Source organism: Biomphalaria glabrata, chromosome 5 (assembly GCF_947242115.1).
Source record: "Biomphalaria glabrata chromosome 5, xgBioGlab47.1, whole genome shotgun sequence".
Taxonomy (NCBI): domain Eukaryota; kingdom Metazoa; phylum Mollusca; class Gastropoda; family Planorbidae; genus Biomphalaria; species Biomphalaria glabrata.
This window is the reverse complement of record NC_074715.1, coordinates 36,529,318-36,549,168: the sequence shown is the minus strand read 5'-3', so window position 1 is coordinate 36,549,168 and position 19,851 is coordinate 36,529,318. Positions and strand designations below refer to the sequence as shown.

The 19,851-nt window shown below is 35.8% G+C and overlaps 1 protein-coding gene across 8 annotated transcripts in view; it reads left to right on the top strand.

The window, feature by feature from the left end:
- Positions 1–17,128, top strand: part of LOC106060039 (mucin-17-like) — a 32,907-nt gene extending 15,779 nt beyond the window's left edge. For 4 of the 8 annotated variants that reach the window (XM_013217804.2, XM_013217779.2, XM_056030498.1 and 1 more), the window contains 7 exons: positions 2,367–2,517; positions 3,184–3,318; positions 6,556–6,671; positions 8,702–9,275; positions 10,626–10,713; positions 14,296–14,443; positions 15,464–17,128. In XM_013217804.2, coding sequence (XP_013073258.2) covers positions 2,367–2,517; positions 3,184–3,318; positions 6,556–6,671; positions 8,702–9,275; positions 10,626–10,713; positions 14,296–14,443; positions 15,464–15,611 — 1,360 coding nt within the window. In that variant the 3' untranslated portion in view covers positions 15,612–17,128. Of the gene's footprint in view, positions 1–2,366; positions 2,518–3,183; positions 3,319–6,555; positions 6,672–8,701; positions 9,276–10,625; positions 10,714–14,278; positions 14,444–14,647; positions 14,908–15,463 lie in introns of all 8 variants that reach the window. The other 4 variants (XR_008778099.1, XR_008778100.1, XM_013217830.2 and 1 more) reach the window with 4 other exon arrangements.
- The last annotated feature ends 2,723 nt before the right edge of the window (positions 17,129–19,851 follow it).

The window sequence follows — 19,851 nt, the reverse complement described above, 5'->3', positions numbered from 1 at the left end:
AAAACAAAGCACTTCACATTTACATCCACAAATATTTTTTTTTTAAAAGGCAACGACCTGAATTCGAACATGTGGGCTAAAGCCTTCTCAGACTTCTCAAGCCAACGCGGTAACCACTCTACTAGTGAAAAGTCTATGAACATGGAAGATTGTAGAGTTATCTAATGTTTCTATTTCATGTATGTGCTTACTAAGCCTTAGACGGCAATCTATAAAAAGGGGACTAATTCAACTAATACCACCACTTCAGTCAAGTACAATTTCTTTCCCTTGTTTGAGATACCAAATAAAATAATTTATTACCAATATTTAATTAACTAATTGGTTAAATTTTAAATTCATTCTTGCGTTGTCAGGAAAAAGAAATAATTGTGCAGAATTTCGCTTGATCGGAGATTGGTATCGGAGAAATAATGTGTACAAACATTTAGACAGACAGAATGAGTGTAAGTAGAATAAGCTTTGAAAAAAAACAAAAAAATTTCACTAATATACCACAAGCAGCAACGTAACATTTTTTTTCCTGATATTGCTTATACAGTTTCATATATTTTCATACTAATACTAAGGCTTGTCTTCGAGTTCAAAGGTCCACAAAGGAAGCAGTTATTTCCCGTGAGCCCCAGCTGCGATCTACATATTTGAACCCATCCCAGACATTTTCTGCCGCTGGTTGATTTAGGCTTCTTTTCACCGTCTATGTGTTTTTTTGACAATGGATTTTCTTTTTGGCCTTAAATGTGTAGTCCACGGTCTGTGATCTCCAGCTGTCTCTTTCCGAAGCCGCATACAGCCAAGTGCTCTCGTCTGTCAGTAAAACAAGTAGTCAGCAAATAGATCTTGGAAAGTGTTCTCCCCCCGCCCCCTTTTGGTTTTGGAGCAGATCAAAAAATTATTTTCCTGGAATCTGCAAAGACTTTTTCTCCAACGCAGGTCAAATAAAGTTAAATTGAGATGGGGTTTGGACGGGTGGATACTGAAAGACATTCAATGCAGAAGATAATATGTTTTAATGAACTTGATCAAGGGTGAGATCGTCCTCGCGTTCAGCAAAAGGCGTCAATAGAGTGGTGGTATGTCTCACTGGTTAGGGTTAGGGGGCAGTGGCTGAGTGATAAAGCGCTTGTCTTCCGAACCTGGGGTCCTGGGTTCGAATTTCGGTGAAGACTGGGATATTGAAATTGGGGATTTTTAGGGCGCCGCTGAGTCCTGACTGGGTACCTGACTTAAGTTGGGGAAAGTAAAGGCGGTTGGTCGTTGTGCTGGTCACATAACACCCTGCTAATTAACCGTTGACCAAAGAAACAGGTGACCTTAACATCAACTGCCCTAGAGATCGCAAGGTCTCAAAGGGTAACTTTAACTTCTGTTTCTCTCCGGAGAAATTAGACTGGAAAAAAACAACAACACTAGAATCGGGGAGTGTGGCCGAGAGGCTAAGTACGTTTGAGCTTGGCTTGGCTGCCTATCAAGGGGCAAGGGGGTTGCAGGCTCGAAACTCGACTCAAGCAGAGTTGTGTTTTACTGAGCTGCCTAAAGGCAGCAAGGAAAACCTTCTCCCATATACCCCCAGCCCCACTGGTCCAAATTAGAAGGTGGAAAATCGCTAAATTTACTTTTTTTTTAATTTTTAAACATTGAGATGAAAAAAAAAAAAAAAGACCGTTAAGTTACCACTTGTCAGCACTTCACGCCCTCCCCCCCCCCCCCCCCCCCACTCAGCGTGGAAAGAAAGTCCCACATGCTGTCTTTGAATAGTTTTTTTTTTTAAATCATGTATTATTGATGCTTTCCTTTCGTCTCACATCCTTATACCATCTTCTTATTTTCCCGGTTGACTGAGACTGCCCCTCCGAGGTTAGGGTTACAGTTTACAATGTTAGTTTGCCACGTCTTTGCTTTGGTCTCTACCAAATCTAGGTCATGTTTCTCTCTTTTTTTTCCTCTCTGGTCAATTTGTTTAACGCACCAGTGCTCTGTGAAAGTCAACATGACCCAAGAATTACTTAATTACCTTTCTTTTCCGATGTTGTCTCTCTAACAATTGCGTCATCTTATTATAATAGAATCTATGCGCTAGGTCTCGAGACTCACTCTTTCTATCATAACGTCTCAAGTGACACAGATTTCTATGAGTGCAAAATATCTATTTATTTGAAAAATAAGAAATTAGACTACATAAGAATATTTTTACTCTTTACACAAAGTAGTGGTTGTAAATGTCAGTTTTTTTGTAAGTGTTGGTTTTGTAATAAATGTACTAAATATTTTTAAAACTCTTACAGTTGATTGACTCTAGCCATGTTGTGATAGCTAAAATAAAAAAAAAAAGATATTTTTTTCTGAACATGTTTCCACTGCCACAGGATGACTAGTAATGAGACAATATTGTCAGATGTATCCAGTCTTGTGGGGAAATCTCAAGAGTTCTCGGATAGCTTCTTACCGGTCTACGCTCTGATCGTCACCTGGGACAATGTAGGAACTGATTCTTTCAATGAATATAGTTTTAACAAGGTAAAAATTAGCATTTAAAAGTTACTGAAGGAACTGGTGGCAAAGTTATATTGAACTAAGTAAACATTGTCATTGAAATGGTGGTGGTGTTTTCATATAAGAAAGCGATCTACTACATTCATATAACATGCAAATATACACATATTTGTTCTAAAAGCTTATCTAAGGGAAATAACCGCAAAAATCACTTATTAACTCCCATTTCTATATAAAAGATTTATAAAGAACAACAACACTCATTGATTTATTAAATGGTCAACTTCTGGATTGATTTATGTATTGTCATCGACTATGAATAACTGTACAAAATATCAACTTGATCCGACAATGGAAGCGGTAGAGAATAAAGTGTAAAAATTTGTACCAGACAAGAAGATAGAAAGAGTTATTATAAGCTTTGCAAAAAAAAAAAAGCACTGCTAGGACATCTCACTAGATCAATATTAAACGTCTTCAAGATGTATGGCCACACCACTACGATGTAGATCAGCGCTTGGTATTTATCACCTTCATCTATCCCTTAGTCTGTTGGAACTGTTAACCTTCTTTCTCCATTCCTCACTGTCCCTTGCCTTGATATTCATGGACACATTAAAGTTTGTATCTTCCTTCATTTCCATTACAATTTCTAATTCGTAGTTTGTTAAAAGTTTGTTTTTCTTGCAGAAAAATACTTTCCAGTTGGTCGTCGCTACGGACGGGGATAAAACGTTGGTGACTTTTGAATACAGCAAAATTGAGTGGGTCTTTTATGACGCTATTTCTATGTACGACTATCCCACTTATGATATAAAAACAAAGGTAAAGAAGAAGGCTTATAACTGTAATGTTTTCTCTTTCTTTCTCTCTGTCAACTCAATTCTTTTACCAGTATCAAAGTAGAACTAAGGCGAATATATTTCTGAAACTATCTTCTATCCTGTGATGTAAAATTTGATCTTTTGTATCGTACTATAAACAGTATGCACACACACACATAAACAAGTACATATAAAATCATTAAATATATAGTGATTATAGTGATTTTAAAGATTAATTATCTATTAGTTTTAATGTATACAATCTATTTATTAATCAGGTGACGCCTGAAGGCGGCTCAATTTTCTTTACTCTAGGAGAATCGAGTTTTCAATTTTCTTTACTCTAGGAGAATCGAGTTTTCAATTTTCTTTACTCTAGGAGAATCAAGTTTTCAATTTTCTTTACTCTAGGAGAATCGAGTTTTCAATTTTCTTTACTCTAGGAGAATCGAGTTTTCAATTTTCTTTACTCTAGGAGAATCGAGTTTTCAATTTTCTTTACTCTAGGAGAATCGAGTTTTCAATTTTCTTTACTCTAGGAGAATCGAGTTTTCAATTTTCTTTACTCTAGGAGAATCGAGTTTTCAATTTTCTTTACTCTAGGAGAATCGAGTTTTCAATTTTCGACTTTCGAAATGTTGCCTCTAATGACTGTGAATGACTTGGTTAAAACGTGTACACGCCTTGAACGTACCAACGTTCTGTTTGAAAGAGCGTTGTGTGATTAGTTTGTACCCAGTTTCCATCAACTCACTTTGTCTGGTACACATTTTGAACACATTATTTCTCCCACTTCCCATTCTCGGATCAAATTGAAACTTTAAACAATTATTCATTGTTCCTAACTAATCATGAATCAGTCCCAAAAAAACTATTCAATAAGTCAATTTAATAGTGGTAATTAGTTAATTTTGTTTGATATCAATAAGAGAAATAAATCTTGCTGTATTGGGATTTATGGCTGTAAGTGTAGAATTCTTCCTGTTAGATAAGCTTTTTATTTAAAAGTATTTTTTTTTTCATTCTACTTGTTTTTAGTTTTCTCTTTAAATCGCTGTCGCCTGTAGGCCTACAATAAAAAGAAAGGCTTCGTCAGCAGTAATCACGTTGATGGAAAACAGTTCGATGTTTTCTTTCATGACATTATAGTGATGAACTAAAACTGACTAAGAAAGTGCATCAGGCTTCGTTCAATCTTGAATACATAACAAGGATGTATATAGGGAGAGACAAACGAATTGTATTTGTGGCTCTTAACTTCAGAGATACTCTAGCGAAGGGCTTTACTTGACAGTAATCCGAAAAGTACACAGTATTCAGTGCTCAAACAATAGAAAACGTATCCTTACAAAGATAGTTAGCTATCCCTTACCGTCACCATCCCTAGTGCTATTAGAACATGGAATGGATTGCCTGAGCCAGACAGGAAAACCAGTGACTTGGCAGAATTTAAGCCATTGGTTAACATGCATGACTAGATGCATGACGCGTAGAACGTAATCATCTCCTTTTTTTTTTTTTTTTGAAGTAACGTCTGTATTATATAAGATAAAAGCTAATAAAAAAAATAACATCCAGAGTTCCAGAGATAAGTATTAAACGCCGATGACAAGATCTGTAGTCTAAGCCACATGACTTTAACTTGAACTGTCGTTTTTTAACTTTAATACAATTGTCATTTTTCTTTAACATAAATACAAAAACAGAAGAGAATCATTGGTAACAACTATATAAGGCGCGACTATACACAATCTGCTAACATACGGAATAACTTGTTGGCAAGGCAACGCCTCATCTAAACTATTGCGATGTCTACAAAACATCATAAAAAGGGCATAAAAATTACACTCACAACATTACCACATTTAAAGGAACTTTTTGAACAAAAGTGTCTAAGGAAAATCGAAAAAATCTTGGAAGACAACGGCCTCCCGCTCCATCAGAACTACGTCAGGTCATCACGAAGTGGGCGACTGCTGTCAATCAAAACAAGAACAGAGCGATACAAAAACTCGTTCGTACCTCACTAGGTCAAACTTTATCACCGCCACTCGTTGATCAGGGAACATGTAAGGCACCAAGATGCCTGTGTGTAGTCGCTGAATGAACTCTTTATGTTGTGTCTGTTGTATTAATGTGTATTTTTCTGTTGTGTTGTCTTTATATGAGAAAAGAGTCCTTGTAATCACAACAAATTTCCGTAAGGATCAATAAAGCAGTCTTAGTCTTACTCTTGATCGTGGGAATAATGTATTTACTGACAGGTTAGTTTCCACTTTGAAAACTACTGAAACATTTAGTGTATTTTGTAAGTTAAAATCAATACTGTGTAAGTTGACATCTCTGCTTTCACTAGCTTATTTTTATACCTTTTTTTTAGGCTTTCATTTACAACCATGTTTTCTTTTTCCTGTGTGTGAAACCTAACCTTTAATAAAGTGATGCTGTTTTGAAGCGCAATTCGGTAACTAAATGATATGCCAAAGTTCGCAGATTGATAGAATCATAACTTAAAAACAGATATTGATGTTTTGCTGCATTGCCATGTTACTTAAAAAGTAAAAAAAAATAAATTGCCAGACGTCAATAGGTCGCGAGACAATAAAAGGCCTAACGGTTGTTAGACCCGAAATCGGAAAATTCATTTCATAATAAATGTCTGTTATAACATTAGTTACCAAACTAGTCGAGGATTTTTGAGGAAGCCTTTTTTTTGAAATATTTGGTACACGAATGGTGTCAATAAGTGTTAACAATACACAAAGTCTATTATTTTTCTGGGTCATAAATCTTACACGAGAAATCGTAACATTTTGTACGTTTTGTAAAGTTATCTAGAGAAGGAAGAAAAATATTGTGGCCTATTCCCTCAAGGGGCATAACTGATTGCTTTATAAGTTATTGAATGAGTCACTACTAGTTCATATTCCATTACTCCTCAAATTTCCTTTAGTTTATAACACTCAGTGACTTATTACATTCTAGTTACTTAAAACATTCTAAAATGCTTTAAAAAAGACAAAAAAAAAACTGTTTTAACTTTTAATGTTTCAATAAATCATTAATGTTTTTTTTTTTAATTCTGTCTAGTTACAAAGAATTGTCCGTTTATTGATTTAACATTGTACTCTAATACGTTGTCTACTTCTACCATTATAATTACATAAAACAGTCTTTTGTAACGTTGCATTTACTTATGTATTGATAAACCAAGCTGGGTTGTTGTTTTTTTAACCAGGTTGGATTCTACAGAGGTAATGGTGACTCGATGCTATTGCCCGTTTCAATGAGCCACGATCTTTTCACTATAGATACAGACTCCAATATCAATAAACCTGGTCTCTACGTTTTCAGGTAATTTAAATCAAATTAGTGCACCATGCTAATGTATCTACACCATCAATAAAATGCATAGGCCTGAATCAGGTTTACAAAATGTATTCTGTTGAAACCAAAGAGGTAGGTCTACTTCATTGTTTCTATTTATGTACATTTGTTGTTTTGGTCTGAAAAGTACTTACCACAAAATAATATGAAAGTAAACTCTAGTTTTTATATACTGAAATGTTGTGTTGACATGTCTTGTATGGTCGTTTCATAAAGTATGTTTATAAACTCATTTATAATCGAACTAGATTTCATATAAACGTTTCATCCTAATGATAACTAAGATTTTATATTCTGTAGTGATACCAGTTAAATATATTAATAGAGCATAATGCAGGCGAGAATGCCTCTGTAATAACGGACTGTATAATCAAAATAAGAAATGCTCTATGAGATGACAGAAGGGGGAGAATATACAATATATTATGAGAGCAAAATATGGTTTTACTCAATACTTATCGTTATAGATTATTGAACTGTCATCACGACCTGTGAGGTGGTAAATACAAAAACAGAAGAGAATCATTGAGAATCAACACAAAAGTATTAGAATAATCAACATAAAGTATTATAATAACCAACACTAAGTAGGCGTCTTAGCATAATCAACACAAAAGTATTAGAATAATAAGCACAAGTATTAGAATAACCAACACTAAGTAGGCCTATTAGCATAATCAACACAAAAGTATAAGAATAATCAACACAAGTATTAGAATAATCAACACAAGTATTAGAATTATCAACACAAGTATTAGAATAATCAGCACAAAGTAATAGAATAATAAACATAAAGTATTAGAATAATCGACACAAGTATTAGAATAATCAACACAAGTATTAGAATAACCAACACAAGTATTAGAATAATCAACACAAGTATTAGAATAATCGACACAAGTATTAGAATAATCAACACAAGTATTAGAATAATCAACACAAGTATTAGAATAACCAACACAAGTATTAGAATAATCAACACAAGTATTAGAATAATCAACACAAGTATTAGAATAATCGACACAAGTATTAGAATAATCAACACAAGTATTAGAATAATCAACACAAGTATTAGAATAACCAACACAAGTATTAGAATAATCAACACAAGTATTAGAATAATCGACACAAGTATTAGAATAATCGACACAAGTATTAGAATAATCAACACAAGTATTAGAATAATCAACACAAGTATTAGAATAACCAACACAAGTATTAGAATAATCAACACAAGTATTAGAATAATCGACACAAGTATTAGAATAATCGACACAAGTATTAGAATAATCAACACAAGTATTAGAATAATCAACACAAGTATTAGAATAACCAACACAAGTATTAGAATAATCAACACAAGTATGAGCATGATCGGCACACAGCCTGATCAACGCACAAAGTATTAGCATTATTAACAAATAAAGTATTAGCAGAGTAGGCCTAGGTGCGAGCACTGTTATGGCTCTTCCGCCGTGTCAAATCCAAATAATAAAGAAAGAAGGAGGTAACCTTTACCAACTCAGTAAACACCGGCGAAAGGCCGAAACAATCAAATTAGGTAGTCGACACGAGTGTTAACAAAATAAACACTTTTAATACTGAAAAAAGGGATCCGTCCAATGTCCTTCGTTATTAGCCGTCTGTATCTTCAAAAGACGTAGTGTTTCTAGTGTCGAATAGAGCGTTCTTGTTTTTTAAAGATCTGTCACGTCACTTGTCGCTAAGTAAAACTTTCCCCTTATTCCCGAAACAAATACTAAATTCTAATCATGTCATAACAGCACACATCCCTGCTTGACACCGCTGCTGATACACAAAGTATTACAAATTCAAATGGTTGAAAATGTCTGATGTAGCCGCCATCTAACATTCTGGAACTCCTAAGAAATATTTCTCACTATCTTGGGGCTTGTTGTGGCCTGTGGGTAGAGTCTAGTATGTCAATCCAGTTAGCATTGTTTCGTTCAGGGTATTCATTTTGCTTTCCTTTCCAGGGTGGATATTTCCCCAACAAATCTAACATTTCTGGAATCGAATCCCATCACGGATACACCGTCCACAGTTATTAGCAGCGATTCAGCAGGTTTTAAACTAGAGACTACTTCATACAGCGCCATCTACAGTGAAACAGCTTCAAGTTCACCTTCCAGTATATTCATTGTTTCAATGCAGACGTCATTACTGGACAGCTCGGGCTTGATAGAGACGTCATTACTGGACAGCTCGGGCTTGATACAGACGTCATTACTGGACAGCTCGGGCTTGATAGCTACGTCAACATCGACAACAATTATTTCTGTCGTTACTGAAGCTTCAAACTATTTGACCAGTTTCACATCAATCACAGATGTTACTTTGGGAGTCTTGGGACAAACGAATGACTCAAGCCTAATGCTTTCAAGTAGTTTTAGTTCAAATGAAAATGATGCAGCCAAACACTCGACCATTAGTTTTACAGGAGCAACATATGCAACAAGTGATCTAGCCTCAGTTGGAAATTCTATTTCGTCAACGGCTAATGAAGCTTCTCCTTTCAGTACATTAGGATTAGTCAATACCGATGTGAGCGTAAGTAGTGAACATATTAAACATTTAATATAATTTTATGTAAACTTACGAGCAAGATGAGGTTAATCTTTGCTGCACATTCATGAAGATTTCAAAGATATGTGTATATTAATGACTCCTTTAAAATGAGCATTACATAACATTTAATATTTTTAAATAATTCGTATCCTAATTTTTATTTCTTTTTTTTATTTTCCTTTTTTTTTTTTATAGTTTTGAATTATTCCCTAATTATTACTAATTCTTTTTAAAATTTATTTTCTATTGTTAAAATTTAAAACAAAATTTGTTTCCTCATGTTTAAATTAAAAAACGTATTACATCCTTCAATTTCGCTGAACTTTTAATTTATAAATTAGGCCTACATTAAAATATGTTTCTTTCAAAAATATATTTTTTTTTAATTGGCATGGCTTCCCATTACTGTCAAAACAGGGTTTACCCATTTTAAATGTATTCAAATAAATCACTCTATAACCAGTTCTTATTCATTTGAATAATGAGATATTGTTTATACGTGTGTGGCCTAGATCACTACCATTGGCCATCTTTCAACCCATAGTCTGATAGTTTAACTTATGATGGTATTATCAAAATACCTTTAAACACACATATACACACAATTATCAGGGCCGGCATTAGATATCGCAATTTCCATAGTAGAGACAAGAGTTAGACTAGTCAACATAGAGTCATAGTAGAGACAAGAGTTAGACTAGTCAACATAGAGTCATAGTAGAGACAAGAGTTAGACTAGTCAACGTAGAGTCATAGTAGAGACAAGAGTTAGACTAGTAAACATAGAGTCCTAGTAGAGACAAGAGTTAGACTAGTCAACATATAGTCATAGTAGAGACAAGAGTTAGACTAGTCAACGTAGAGTCATAGTAGAGACAAGAGTTAGACTAGTCAACATAGAGTCATAGTAGATACAAGAGTTAGACTAGTCAACATAGAGTCCTAGTGCTCTACTCTGTTTGAGAAATGATCTGATCCAAGTTTCGCTGTTTTTTCTCTAAGTTTATTTTTAGTCCAGCATCCACAAATTACAAGTCCTAGGCGGCTGCCTAGTTTTCCTATCCTTAAGGCCGGCCTTGCAATAATTATCGTTTCACTGTTTCCTCGGCAACAAAATCATGAGTGGTACACAGAAATGTAAGAACCAGTATTGTCAAAATGTAGATCTAGTTATTGGTACGAAACAATTGTTTTATTTTAATATGTAAAACTCTACTTTAAGATTACTGTACTGAGCTGCTGTTTACTTCTTTCCTTGTATAAAACGAATTGACAACTATGAAATAATAAATATTAATTTTCTGCCGGCTGTATACATTTCTTCCCTCGTAGGGATCCAGTGTTTTGGTCTACTCCCCTGTCACGTGGACAGAATCAAGCTCTCTAGAAATTACACCACCAGACTCAGATAGTAAACAAGGTAGGTTGAAATATATAAACACACAATACTGAAGTCAATACAATATTTATATCATGAATCCTCATAATGTAAGGCCTAAATACTTTTGTGTGTCTACATTTACATATCAAATCTTAGATAGTATGCTGATGAAGTGTTAACTCGCTTTCATATAATTATGACTAATGCTTCAAAATACATCAATATAGAGCAAGTGTATCTTGATAATGACAACATAATATATAGATCTATATACAGTGCTTTTTTTTTTTTGTAAAAGGAAAATAGGTGGCGGTACTCAGTGATTAGGTGCCGGTACTCAGTAGTTGATTGCCTAACTTTTATCTACTAAAAATTTATAAAATACAAGAAAAGTTATAATTTTTTCCAAAAAGTGCGGTACGCCGTACCGGTGCGTACCGTCACAAAAAAAGCCTTGTATATCATGGGCGTAGCTGGGGGGGGGGGTTCAAACCCCCCTCCCCCGAAATGGAATTTAGTGACTGATATTTTGCTTTGATTTTGTTTATTTTAGGAGATATTTTAATACTAAACCATCACTTGGCCCAACGCAGCCAAGGGGGTTTTGAGTTTAAAACCCCTAACAGGTGGGTTTTGCAGCTAAATCCCCCTCTTCTATAAAACAAAACAAAAAATAATAATGTAAACAACAATTTCCAAATTCCAAGAGCATAGCTAAAGGGGGTTTTGATTTTAAACCCCCTCCGAAATTTTACGATAAAACACCCCTTCTTCACTATAAGACCATCCATACATCAGTCACCAGATTCTATGAGCGTAGCCAAGAGGGGTTTTGTATTTCAAACCCCCCTTTAGCAGGGTTTGAAGATTCAAAATACCTCTTCAATATAAAAGAAAAGAAAATTACACACTCAAAATTCTATCAGCGTAGCCAAAGGGGTTTTAAGTTTAAACCCCCTCCCTCCTTTCAGCGGGGTTGGAAGACAAAAAATACCTCTTCAATATAAAAAAAAAATCAAATTACAAACTCAAAATGCTATGAGCGAAGCCAAAGGGGTTTTGAGTTTAGACGGGGTTTTAGTGCTAAAAAAAAAACTCTTCAATATAAAAAAAAAAGCAAATTACACACTCAAAAATGAGCATAGCCAATCCAGGGTTGGGGGGTGAGTTTAAAGCCCCCTCCTCTAGAGGTTTTGTTTTTTTTAAAGTTTAAAACCCCTCCAGATGGTTATGAGATTAAAATCCTCCTACAGGGAGTTTTAAGGTTGAAAACCTCTCTCTTCAATAAAGCAAACTAAATTCACCAAATTCTATATAAGAGTAGCTAAGGGGGTTTTGAATTAGTTAAAAAAAAAATTGAAGAAATATTTTAGTTTAAAACCCCCCAACAGATGATTTAGACGATAGAACTTCCCTTTTCGATATAAAATCTAAAGCAAACTACAGTCACCAAGAGCGTAGCCAAAAGAGGTTAAAAATTTCTACCAGTGGCTGGGCTCCATTAATTAAGTGAATAGTCATCTGTCGAAATTGAAAAAGACTAAATGTGGCTCAACGAAGATGGCTAAGACGTATTTTAGGTGTCAGTTATAGAGATCGAGTCTCAATCAAGAAAACCATATGACGAACTGAAAGTCGACCCCTTAGCATGGTGGTTGCAGAGCGTTGCATGAGGTTTGCGAGACATGTTCTCCGACAAAATGAATTACGCATAATAAGAGTTGCGATGACATGGAGGCCATTACGAGGAAAGCGCAAACATGGAACTCCTAGTATAACTTGGCCCCACACTTTCATGGAGGACATCAGAGCAGGTGGGAAAAGGCCTCAGGCATTACCAGTGACAGATTTTTGTGGAAGCAGCTTGCCGCCCAATGCGCCCAATGGCGCCCGAGGATCTAAGTAAGAATAGCAGATTAGGTTTTTGAAAAAAAAACTTTTTAATAGCAGGATAATGCACTGTAGATACCTCAGAGTATGCATTTTGTTGGCTTTCAATAACGCTCCCCCAAACCCCCTTGCTGGCAAGGGCGGAGAGTTTACAATTTTTCCACTAACTCCAGGGAGAACCTATTCTAGTGTACAATAAACGTCTTCCGAAAGAATGAAGAGTCAGAATGGATTAAAAATTAATTATGTACACACACATACGCACACACACACATATTATATATATATTTGGGGGGGGGGGAGAAAAAAAATCCCACCACCTCCACTCCCGCGAAAAAAAAACCTGGCTACGCCCATGCTGTATAAATATATCTTTATGCAGCAGTAATGAACTACAACATGCGAGCCATATCGATTATTTATTTTTTTTTTTGTGCTGGGGGCGCCAGTGTTTCGGTTATTTAAATCGCCGCCCGCGGGAGGGGAATATTTCGACCTCACTTGTTAAAGTATCATTAACAAAGTGTTATTATAATGGTTTAAAGGTTTGTGTTTGTCTGCTTTCTTTAATGTTTGTGTTTTATACATTTTTTGTTTCCCTTTCCAGCCATTTGTTTTCGGCTTTGATGTATTAAGAATGTAGTATCTGCAGAGGCGTAGTGAGGGGGGAGGGCAAGGGGGCACGATGCCCCGCGCTCCACCTTTATGGGGGCGCAACACGCATCCTATATGATGTTCATGGAAAATGGGAGGGGGGGGGGCGCCAATAAAGTACTTTATCCGGGCTTACGTTTTGCTCACTACGCCTCTGAACTGTATCTGCGACGTTTTTCGTAGTCGGCTTAAAAACTAATTCAATATTTATGCTAACTACGCATATCTCGGCTTTGATATAAAAAAAAAATTATTTCTAGCTGTTATTTTTACAAGAAATATTTCCACTGACAGTTGAAATGAACATTTGTAGGAACTAGCATCTGATGATCAAAATTTAAAAAAAAAGCAACATTGTGTCCATGATACTTGATATGTGTTTGGTCAATAAAAATATCTATTAACACCCTAAAATGTGTTTGTAACCTCAGCATGTAATGTAATGATTCAAGGGAATTGAAGAAATAAAGATCTGGATTCTAAACACAATCTTGTTAAGTTTTTTTTTTAAAGACAATTAACAAACTTTTGTTTAACTCACAAAGTTGTTCATTGTCAACAAAGTAATCTGCCTGCCTTAATTGTGGGACTTTGTTGTTTTCTTTTCCACAATGGTTCCGCATATTTGGTTTCTCAGTTTCTCACGCATTGTCTCCATCTCTTTGTTTCTTTCTTTCCCCCACTTTCAATTAGTTTCTTTCTCTCACTCTCTCTATTTTTATATATTCGCTTGTTACTTTCCCCCACTTTCTCTCTTACACTTTAGTAGCGCTCTCTTTCTCTCTCTCACTATAGTGTCTCTTTCTCTCTCTCACTATAGTGTCTCTTTCTCTCTCTCACTATAGTATCTCTCTCTATAGTTTTTACTTCTTTCTAACTCCCGAATTTCTCCGTGTTTCTCTGTCTCTCTCTTTCTTTCTATATCTTTGCTCTTTATTTCCTCCACCTTCACTCTCTCTCTCTCTCGTGCGCTATAGTCTCTATTTCTTTCGCCGACCTTTCTGTCGAGCCTAGTCTCTCAATGTCTCTCTAAATCATTACAGTAAAAATGCTGGTTTAGATTTTCTATTTTGTCAGGTGGGAACAATGAAAAAAATGTCATAATCGGCACAGCAACAACAGGAAGCGTCGTCTTCGTAGTAGCAGCAGCCTTTGTTGTCATGTTACTGTGGAAACGCTCAGGAAGTAACAGAGTCAATTCAGAACAGAGCATTGTCAAAAACAAGTATGTATTTGGTGTATATAATAAACATTAGGATCTAAAGAATTCTTAAGATATCAGAATAATTTTCATAAGCTTTTTTTTTCATTCTGATAGAAAATCGTTGCGTTTACTGTGAAGTTACTCATATTTGGGACATTTCAACAACTTAAATAAAAGGAAATTCTCTTTATTTAATGTTTACGCTTTTTCAATGTCGCTACCAAGGTCGAAATCTGCTTTTCTAGAGACAGCAATGTGTGCATGGCGTCCGTCGATGCCTTTCCTACTTACGTTCAGCTGTCAATGCTTTCCATGTTTCAAAACCTGTGAAGTATCCCGGCAGTCTTCGTGTTCAATGCTACACAGACAGTAGCACGATAAGACAACATTCAAATATTGGCTTCGGACCTTCCAAGTAGTAGAGCTAAGCCTGCCCGCTGGTACACAGATGTTAGACCTGGTGAAAGTACGTTTTGCAGGTGAAGGTAGATATGCCAGTCTGGACATTTTGTAGAAATTTTACATATGAATGTACGTATCAACATTTTTAAAAAAAAAAGCGTTTTGTATAGCTAAAAAGCATTTTTGTTTTCTTCGATCACCCCTGATAGTTGTCACCAAGTATGGTATGCACCTAGCAACGTTACCGATTCAAATGAAAGAACCGAGTATATTTGATTAAATCTGCTACGAAACTTCCTTATATGTATATTTAAAACAAAAACGTCCCAGAAAATACGACAATAGCCCTGCGTATGTTGAGAAAGTTTAGTTACTAATTTCTACACGCGTCCAGACCCAATTTATCTTCTTTTGTCTTGCGTAATTATTTCGTGGTGTCAAGTCTGCGACGATATTAATGACAGATCGTTCTTGTTTCTATTGCATTTTTTATTATTGCGATTGTTTCCAATGTTGTTGTTATTTTATTATACAAGTTCTGATGTTACTAATGTTTCTGATGCTGGTGTCGATGTTTTAATATTGTAGTTATTTCTAATGCTGTACGTAATCTTTGAAATGGATTTAAAACTATTTCAGCTTACTAAACCAGTCTACCTTGGATCGAATCTTTCCAAGCAACAAAGTTTACCCACCTGTTAATCACATGTTAGTGCTAGACGATCCAAGGACCATTTCTGTAGCCTCAACAGTGAGTACGACTTCAACAAAGAAGTTGATGCGGTGAGCCCGTTCAGGCATTTCTATTTAGGTCATCTTTCTGAGATAAGCAAAATGGCGGCACAACTTTTGAGATATGTATAAACTGCGAATATTGACACTGGAAAACTGAATGAGGATGTACTTCTAGCTTTGCGTGAACAGAATCTCGCCCTCCAAGAGATGAATCAGTCGTACGATCATTAAAGACGGCAATTTTTTAGCTTTGCAATGTACATTTTGTCCTGCATCGAAGTAAAACAAATCTTTAAAGTCTAAACTCAACGCCCCTGTCGCAGGGCTGAAAAGCTTAATGTTTTTGAAATGTTACTTCTTACATTTCACTGCTTGGATGTCCTGACTTATGCCTGACAATAGAGTGTTGTTTTTTTTTCGTATTTAAATTGCGTTTATAGAGCTAATAATGGTTATTAATAATTTGAATATTTTAAATATAAAGTAAATTTAATATTAAAGTATATTTAATATATTTTCTCATTAATGTCATATTTAATAAAAATAAAAATTTTACATCATTAAGGCTATATTTAATATTTTAATATAATGTATTTGACCTCATTAAAGTCACATTTAATTTTTTAATAATGTATATCACCTTATCAAATTCGCACGCTTCCTTTATTTTACCAAAAATGTATTTGACTTCATTAACGTCAGATTTAATTTTTTAAAATCTGGAAAAAGAATTGCCTTAAAAATGTGGAATTTGTGTGCTTTTTCTTTTTATGCTTTATGTAGACTGAGACCTTTTTGGGGAAACTACCAAAATATAAAGGTTTGATAGAAAGCTTGCGTTTCTTCGCGAATTGTTGTGGTCAGGTTGCGAATCGCTTCCTATCGTTCTCACTGAGTGTCTTCACTTTTAACCACATGTAAAATAATACACAATCTCTGACTTACATAAAATTGTACCAACTGACTCAATAAAACCAAATAAGCATAATGTTGATAAATGAGAAATACAATGAAGACTAAGACTAAGACTGCTTTATTAATCCTTATGGAAATTTGTTGTGATTACAAGGACTCTTTTCTCATATAAAGACAACACAACAGAAACATAAACATAAATAGAACAGACACAACATAAAGAGTTCATTCAGCGATCACACACAGGCATCTTGGTCCTTAATACATGGATGATAGAGACATGTTATGAAAAGGAAAATTGAAAATGCAAGGGAAAAAAATCGCTTCCTATAGTACTCTTATCAGTTGTCTATTTTTACCTTGTCTATATTTATTAGCACTGTTACAAAATTATGAGAACTATGTAGCATTTTTTTACAATATTATTTGATTATTAAACAGGAATTATTTTACAAATATTTACTTCTCATTTTATTGCTGTGTATAAATTAGAAATGTTTATCCAACCAAACCTCATCATATATATTTACATCTTTTGAACGCTTGTTGTTCAATGTATTTGATAGACCCTGTGCTTTCTAAAACATATGTGATATTTTAATGTATTTTTATTGAAATAAAACAGTCAATGCTATGCTTACTCATAGTCAATATAAAGAGACGTTTTTTGTTGTTGTTGTTTGTTTTTTTACATATTTAACTTCACGCACCTTTTTTTTTTTTTTTTTAAATTTGAATTTATTTATTTTCATAATATTTTATGACACCATTTTATTATAGCTTACTTTCTTCTTCTTCTTGAAACTGTCAGGTAGAGTTGAGGCTTCGGCTCTTGGAACTCCAGGCCAGCAAAAGTGAACAAGAGCTCCCTTTCACCGGCCTGAATGAGAACAGTGTACACTGTCCTGTCTGGCTGGGGTCAGACTCGCGGCCAGAGACCGCGTGCACAGGGACCCCTGCCATTTTCCATTTCTATACCAGGCTAACCGTGCAGGACACGCCATTTATGTAACGGCGCCTGGATTGTAACACTACACAGGCGTTGTAACCTATATTAGCATTTTGTTTGCCATGGTCAGTGTAATATTTTCCCAAACAATTTATAGTAAAAACCAGAGAATTATATGATGGTAAAAAACAACAACATTGGAACACACATGCAAGTAAGAAGTGTGAACTGCTCAAGTCATAAAATGGCATGATGATCAGCGATCGTGCACTGCAAATGGAATGATGGGTAGAGCATTTTGTAAAACTCTACCACATCGAAAATGCTATTGCTTTGTATATCCGATGAAAGCCTTTTTAACCTGACTCGACATCAAGCCAAAAAGAAAAGACGGTATATCTTGAATAGAATTCGTAAGAAGGATTACAAAGGCAGGTAACTGCTTTGGTTGCTGTAGAAGCCTGCATGTCAACAGTTCAATATTGCAATAAGTTTCACAAAGACTAAAATACAAGCATTAGACGTCACAGAAGTACCCGTGGTAAGAATATCAAACCATATAATAGCATGGTGCAGGAAATTACCCACCTGAGATCAAATATTCTCAGCAATCTAAGTTTAGACTTTGAAGTGACCAAAAAATTGAAGAGCTCCTGCAGCTAAGTTTGTCAATCGTAAAGTATTCTGGGTAAAAAATGCTTAACTAAATGTTCTAAAAAAAAAACACTAAATAGTTAAAACTTTTAGAATTTCTTTTTGTGGAGTATCCGAGACAGTAGCCCCGCCTGCCCTACCCCAAATTCGTTCCTGCAAAGCCCTCAGCCCCCTGGATGTGGCCATCATTGAACAACGACAGAGGAACTATGCACACCAAGCGGAATAACTCAATAATATTGTTAGCCTATATGGTTACTCCCCTTGTTAGTCTAAAACTTCAAAGTATTTCGCTTTTTATGTTTGACACTTTTTTTTTTTGGAAATGCTGCTCTGTTTAAAACTTTAGAAAAGTGATGTAGCAAATAAATCTAGCAGTGATTATAAAGACTGGATCAAATTTAGACTTCATAAGTCTTTAAGCTTTTTTGGGATATTGTGCCCCTTAAATTGTCCCTTTTTCTTCAAAACAATATTCATTGGCTCCCACTAGCCTATGGATAAAGTCAACACTGCATAAAGAAAAGGGATAGAACTGAGTGACTATTTAATTTGCGATGGATATATAAAGAAAACAAGAAATCCACACAGTGGATAATGTCCAGAGTTGTCTGTGAGAGAGGAGGAAGAGGTGCCAAACTTTGTTCCTCGAATCTCTTGGCACGCCCTCACGGACCTTCAGTGAAGTCAAGTAGGGAATCGGCGCCTACGTAGGCGCCATTATCCCGTTGGTCGTTAGAAAGGCTTTTATCCAACAACCAGGCCTGGACAAGAGATTCCCCATCCCGTGTCCTGTCTGAGGACTCCCAGCGGTAGACAGCCATGTTGGTTGAATGGGCTAAAACCGGGCCGTGCAGCGTACACAGCTCACTGTCCCCGTTCCTAGACCCCACTCGCTACAAGTGGCCGAGGACAGTGCTGACTGCGGGGAGTTGGTCTCATATTCCTATAATGTAACCGTCACTGTTCCGTGCAGGCACAGTCACTCCAGCCACGGGTCACTAATGACGGCCACCTTTGTGGAACGGCGTGGCGGACTTTTTGGACTGGTGTGCGGGCTACTTGTTCCATCCCTACCCCGAGTGAGATAAAAAAAACAAAAGCTCACCCAGGGGGTCCCGCAAGGGCCTGGTTCGCTACTCGTACTTAGCCTATCTAGTTCCACTACTAGACGTTTCCACCGGTGGCGCCACGCTGAGGCGACGGGTAGCTGGAATCTCCGCCCTCACGGACCAGGCCAAGCGACGCCTATGATGTGTCGTACCGTACGCGTAGCACTGTATGCACCTACCAACTCAATGTGATGCTAGAAATAATAATTATAACTTGGTTACAATGACTTGTCTTATTGCTCTGTGTTTTTTTAATACCCAGAAATAAGAAGCATATGAAGTCACAACTATTAGAGTATATTATGTTTGGTTTGCTACTTCGTGATAGCTGTTGAAATATATAGCCTATATATATATGACAGCAGGGGCGGACTGGATGTCAAATTCGGCCAGGGCATTTCTATTCAATCAAGCCCATAAATTGTATATCATATGATGGACATCAAACTTTGGGCATGCCAGTCCTTAAATCATGTTGAGTTTGAGTGTCGATAATTGTATACATGAATACATTGAGCTCTATATTTTAATAAGAAACATAAGCCTTATGTTGCTTTTTAATTGCTAAGTGTGTAGGCCATAAAAGGATGAAGCCTACTTGTAGCGCTGTCTACGGATGTAATTTTAAGCTATTGCATTATTTCGGAAAAAATGTTAGATTA